Source organism: Vitis vinifera, chromosome 19 (genome assembly GCF_030704535.1).
Source record: "Vitis vinifera cultivar Pinot Noir 40024 chromosome 19, ASM3070453v1".
Taxonomy (NCBI): domain Eukaryota; kingdom Viridiplantae; phylum Streptophyta; class Magnoliopsida; order Vitales; family Vitaceae; genus Vitis; species Vitis vinifera.
The window spans coordinates 13,103,246-13,109,045 of NC_081823.1; the positions used below are offsets into that span (position 1 = coordinate 13,103,246).

At 40.0% G+C, this 5,800-nt stretch overlaps 1 protein-coding gene and 1 long non-coding RNA gene across 2 annotated transcripts; both read left to right on the top strand.

The window, feature by feature from the left end:
- Positions 1-1,161: 1,161 nt before the first annotated feature.
- On the top strand, positions 1,162-1,716 carry LOC104877690 (uncharacterized). The gene has a single exon (XM_010646467.1). The coding sequence runs from the start codon at positions 1,162-1,164 to the stop codon at positions 1,714-1,716; it is 555 nt and encodes a 184-aa protein (XP_010644769.1).
- A 2,292-nt stretch (positions 1,717-4,008) lies between these two features.
- LOC109121734 (uncharacterized) lies at positions 4,009-4,657 on the top strand. Its single transcript, XR_009465330.1, has 3 exons — positions 4,009-4,094; positions 4,189-4,463; positions 4,553-4,657. It is a non-coding gene; the product is annotated as an uncharacterized LOC109121734 (long non-coding RNA).
- The last annotated feature ends 1,143 nt before the right edge of the window (positions 4,658-5,800 follow it).

A 5,800-nucleotide genomic window follows, 5' to 3' on the forward strand; every position in this document is an offset into this window, starting at 1 on the left:
TACTGTTTTAAATTGAATTTTTGAACCATTGTTCAACTAAACTTTCCCAACTTTGAAAAATCCATCTTAGGAGCATCTAGGTATGAAATCCCAATTTTATCATGCTGTTTGCTGCCATTTTCCTTCGGGCATGCACTTTCATTGTTTTATCCGATTTTTAACTATTTTCATGATTTTCTTGATTTTCAACAAGCATGAACAAACTTCATGATTCCAAGCAATGGAATTTATGGAATCAAGTCATGCGAAATTGATTAGGGCTTTGGTGGGGGCCCAACATTCATAACACTCACTTCAATACTGTTTGCTTGATATGATGATTTTTTATTCTTCTTGATGAAATACTTGAATTCACTTTATATCTATTGTTGAGATACCCCTGTTCCCATAGACGTGTGGATGCCCACTAATCAGGTACGCTCTCTTTACCTCCCAACTCTAAAATTCTATGAATATGTATGTTATCATGAACCATGACCATGTTTGATGTCATAATTGATTGTCTTGATGCTTGTTTGATCATCTTTGATAAAATACATATAATGTGTGTTATACTTCTATACTAACTCTGATGTTTTATGATAGCGCTTGAAGAGCGGTTCAGGTACGCACCCTAACTCTCTGTTTTTGTGATTTGATCTTGTTTAGCATGCAAATCTTTTGAAATCACCTAGCCTACTTAGGTATCCATAACTAACCGATTAATTGCCATATTCCCCTTAACTTAGTCAGTAGAGACCTCTTTAGGGCTTAGAGGGGTGCTACCTCCTAGAGGTACCTTCCCAATAAGTAACCTGATCCCCGGACCAAGACTTGGGTTTTCAAAGACACGCTTTTCCAAAAATTATGGAGTCATTTTTTTTAGGGTTTTATTTCTTGTTTTATTTTCCCTTCAAAAATAAAAAATAAAATAAGTGGCGACTCCAACTTTTTTTAAAATTAATTTTTCACAAATAAAAAGCGAGTCTCGCCGATCGAGTGGGGACGCACGTGAAAAATGCTGGTCCACAATGGGTTGAAGAAAATGCGCCGCACCATTGGGCCATGTCAAAATTCCCAAAACAAAGATGGGATAAAATGACTACGAACCTTGCCGAGTCATTTAATGCTTGGTTACGGATTGAAAGACATCACTCTATTTGTAACTTTTTATTGGAGCACATGTCCAAGTTAGCTTCTATGCTTGTGAAGCATCAAGAAGAGTCCAAGAATTGGAAAGGGTGTATAGGGCCAAAAATTGAAGCTAAGGTGCAGGAAAATATTGCAAAGGGTGCGGTGTATCCAGTCACACCGTTCAAGAATGGAGTATTTTGGGTATGTATCGGGAGAGCCTTGTTGAATGTAGACATTTTGAACCGTACATGCACTTGTAGGGGTTGGCAAATGTTGGGAATCCCTTGTGAGCATGCCACGGCCGTCATTATTTCCATTGGTCAAAATGTTACTGATTTCGTCGATGATTGCTACAAATACCCAATGCAAGAGTTGATATATGGGGGCTCTTTCTCCGGCATAGAGACCCATGACATGCCTACTGTGGACAATGATGGTTTGGTTCGATCTATCACCGAGGAAGTGTTCTTCTCTCTAAAGCCTCCACATACAAAGCGCGCTCCCGGAAGGCCAAGGAAGAAGCGCATTGAGTCTCAATTTCAATATAAACGGAATATTTATTGCTCTCGTTGTCATATGTCCGGCCACAACAGAAAAACCTGAAAAAATCCTTTGCCCTAAATGCATATCTGTCTACTTATTGCATTATGCTGATCTTGTATTACTCTATTTCAACTAACTGGTTGTCACCCAATCATCGTTACTATTTGAGTGTTTTGTGCCTTTCCATTCACCTGCAATGTTCATTGAGTTACATTATATTTCTCTGCTGATTCAGTTCTTTCACAAAGTCCGAACTATGTTTGCACCACATCTTGTTTTAATGGTATTTACTCAAATCCCATGTATTTGCTAAGATTACATTGCTTAAGCCATTTTAACCATACTACAGTTTGTGTTCCCATGTATCATTTGGTGGCATCATTTAATTATCCGAAAATAAATACTTTGAATGAGTGGCATCATTTGTGTTCCCATGCACTCTAACAAAATTTATTTTTCACCACACTTCTTCATGGCTTGTGCAATACCAGCCACAACTGTACGCTAACAGTTCTTACTTTGCAGGTTTAATTAATTGCGCTTCCATTATATCCATCTGAACGAGAAGGTCATCTTATTCTAGGCATGGCAATGGAAAGGAGGAAAATGAAGGAACATGTCCTTGCAACATGTGCACATGTCGGCAACACGGATTTCATTCAACAATGCATTCAATCTTCAATTTCACCTTTAATGCATATTTCCATATATTCTATTTTCCTATCACTGACCAATATTTAATTTTAACTGTAGGAAAAGCTCCCAAAGTCCCGATGTTCTGGAAGGAAATTCATCACTGTGATTGCGCGCTTACCACCAGAAAAACACCAAGCCATCATAGATATGGGATTTGGGGGCCTGCTAACATTTGCCTATCGAGAGATGAGATATGAGCTGTGCGGGTGGCTCATATCTCAATATGACTTTACCTACCACAGGCTTAAAATGGCAACTGGCAGTGCTGTCAATGTTAATGAACAACATGTCAGCCAAGTCATGGGCATCCCTAACACCGGGGAAGACTTGGTTATTGTTAAAAGAACAGGCCCCTCCAACCGCACATACACTCTCAGGGTTTTGGAGCAAAACCTTGACAATCTGCCCGTTGGTGATGATTTTTTAAAAACATTTTTAATTTTTTCTTGTGCCACTCTGTTGGCACCTAATTCCAAACTTGAAGGAAGCCATGACCTATAGGACACCAAATGGGATTCTGATCTTGGTGTCCAAAGGAATTGGGCTAAGTTTCTGTTGCAACACTTAGAGGACGGCATTAGGGAATATCGGCAAAAGCAACCTACTTACATCCGAGGCTGCCTCATGTTCCTCCAGGTACAATCAAGGGTCCACAGTATTCTGCAATTAGGTTCAACTTTGTTTACATTTTATTTTAAAACTCATCGTTACTGCAATTCCATAATTTAATGCTTATTGTTTCGTATACTACCCTTGTACAGCTCTTTTATATGGCATTCTTCTATATGCCATCAGTTATTGTTGAGGTGACCCGGCCGCTTGCTGCCGCATGGAGTGACGATGTCATAAAGCGCCGCTTAGCGGCTGAAATATCAACTTTCAGTGGATATGGGCATGTGGATCTATGCTATAAATGAACATAGCTTTTCGTATTAGTTAAATGACCATAGTAGCTTATTCAAGTCAGTCCCAATTTGTTGCTTCTCTAATTCAACTGATGGTGCATTGTGCAGGCACAGGAGCAGCCACAAAGCACACCTCACATATTGCTACCATCAGTAGCCTCGACCTCCACAGCCGGTGACGATGCTACAGAGGTATTGCATAGCCACTAACCACTCATACATGTTGTTCCATACAGACTCCATACAATACTATGCTTATAATATTTGTTGTTCCACTTTATAATAGGTTATCAAAGCCCACATCAATGAGACATCAGAGACTATGCTTAGATTAGCTTTGTCTTTGGTGCGGGATGTGGGTGCATTACGTTGCCGGCCCAGTGGATCAGAGGGGAATTCTTTCGTTCCTTGCCCATCAATAGAGCACCACACTAAAGATCAACCAATGCGGCCAATACCATTGAGGCAGCCATCAACTGAGGAAATTGAACCAGAAGACAACCTCGTACCAACCCCCCATTCGCTAGTTGGAATGGGACCATCACCAGCTCCCACTTATTCCGAGCCACTGGTCCCACAGTCTTAGGCAGAGGCATCCCTTCCAGCTGAAGTGACAGTAGAGGATGCAGAAGATGGTGAAGGCGCAGGTGGGAGTGGCATCCAAGCCCCTAAACCTTCATCGATGAAGAGATATAAGCAGACCGCTAAGTGGATTGTCAAGCATCCTCCCGCTTGCAAAAGTTCATTTGTCGCCCAATGTGTTAAACAATTCCCAAAAATACCTCATGCAGATCGGGTAGTAGCAGATTATGCTTTGGCTGAAATGGGTGATCCTAGGTACACTTAAGATTTCTAAAACTCATTCTTATAATCATTTTATAGGTTAATAACTCTACATCATAATGACAAATTTACTTTCATGTCATTGTAGTGAGATTTTGTGCGACATGTATGGGATGTACATTAGACGGGAGGAACTTTCTTGTCTAAATGCAGGGCGGTGGGTTAATTCAATGGTAGGTTACTTATCCTTATGCCTTACTAAATTCACAATTAATAAGTCATATGAATCGATAAAGTGTTGATGGAGGTTGTAAAATATGTTATTTTACACAACTTTGGCAGATTGTTGCGATTGTCTCTCGCATAATGAATGGACAGCAAGCACCACCACCTCGCGCACACTTTTTTGAGCCTTCATTCTCGGTGAGCCCTCTAATATCCTAAATTCACTTGGTTTGAAACTAGAAGAGTAGATGTTGATGTTTGTATTGATTCACCTCACCCTTGAACAGGTTGTTCTGAGCAACCTCAAATCTAATGCAACCACGCAAGTCATCTTGGAAAGATGCGCTATGTATCTGGATCCTGACACATTGGGCCATGATCTTCTTAGTTCATGTGACATGGTAAATGAACATAGCTAAAGTTCAATTCCATAGTAATAAATGCAAGGGTATTGGGAATGACTATAAAGTAATGACATAAAAGCTAATAACTCTTGAATTGTTATGGAGATGTTCATCCCGGTTTGCGAGAATAATCACTGGCACGAGCATGTTGTTAATTTTGTAGCTGGAAGAGTTGAGATACTTTCGTCATTGCCCCTAAGGCGGGGCAACAACATCAGTGCTACAACACGACGATTATCAATGGCACTCCACAAAGCACTGCATGCATATAGAATCCATATGCATGCGGATGTCTCAAGTTTTGTGCATGTCCAACCACACCTTCTCCAACAGCTGAATGGGTAAAGTATTCAGATATTCCAACGAAAACAAACATTTCTAAATAGTTTGATTTATCAGATTTCTATCATCTAACACATTTCTGATGTGTTATAGGTCCGATTGTGGTGTCCTCGTTCTAAAGTTCATGGAATTTTGGAATGGGACGACCTTAACTACTTCAGTGGTAGAGGTTAGAGTTAGTTTACACTGTCAAACTTGGACTGTTTTTCTTTGTTTTTTTCCCAACCGCATGGAATAATTTTTTCCCATTTCCGTAGGACAAGACGAACATGTACAGACTCCAGCTAGTGCTGCAACTAGTGCTCAATGAACGCAACAGTGTCAGAGATACAATTATGGCCGCATGTCATTTGTAACTTCATAGTTCATGATAAGTTTCTTCCTATCTGCTGCTACGTACCAAAATGACCAAGGGTTGATTGTAGTTTGTCCAAAATTTATTAATTCATATCATGTTGTGTGCTGATGTGATTTGTTCCAATTGTAAAACCATTATTTATGTTCTATATGTGATGTATCTAATGAAGTATTCCACATCCCATTGTAACAGTGGCAGTTGGGTTATGCTGAATATGAGGCCTTTATGTACAAGAATGGCCAACGTGTAAGGGAAAGGAAGAGTACCTGGTAATGCTGCTGCTGGAGCATATGGGATGCAGTAACAGCAATGTAATAGGGCTGTTCATTTTTCCTTCAATATTGTAAAGGAAGGGAGTAGGAACATGGACAACACTCAATATTTGTTCTTTTATTATAGTTAAGGGTGTTGGTCAGTGTTGTATTGGCGAC

Excerpts from the sequence above, each read along its gene's own strand:
- LOC104877690 (XM_010646467.1), top strand. The coding sequence starts at position 1,162 with ATGTCCAAGTTAGCTTCTATGCTTGTGAAGCATCAAGAAGAGTCCAAG.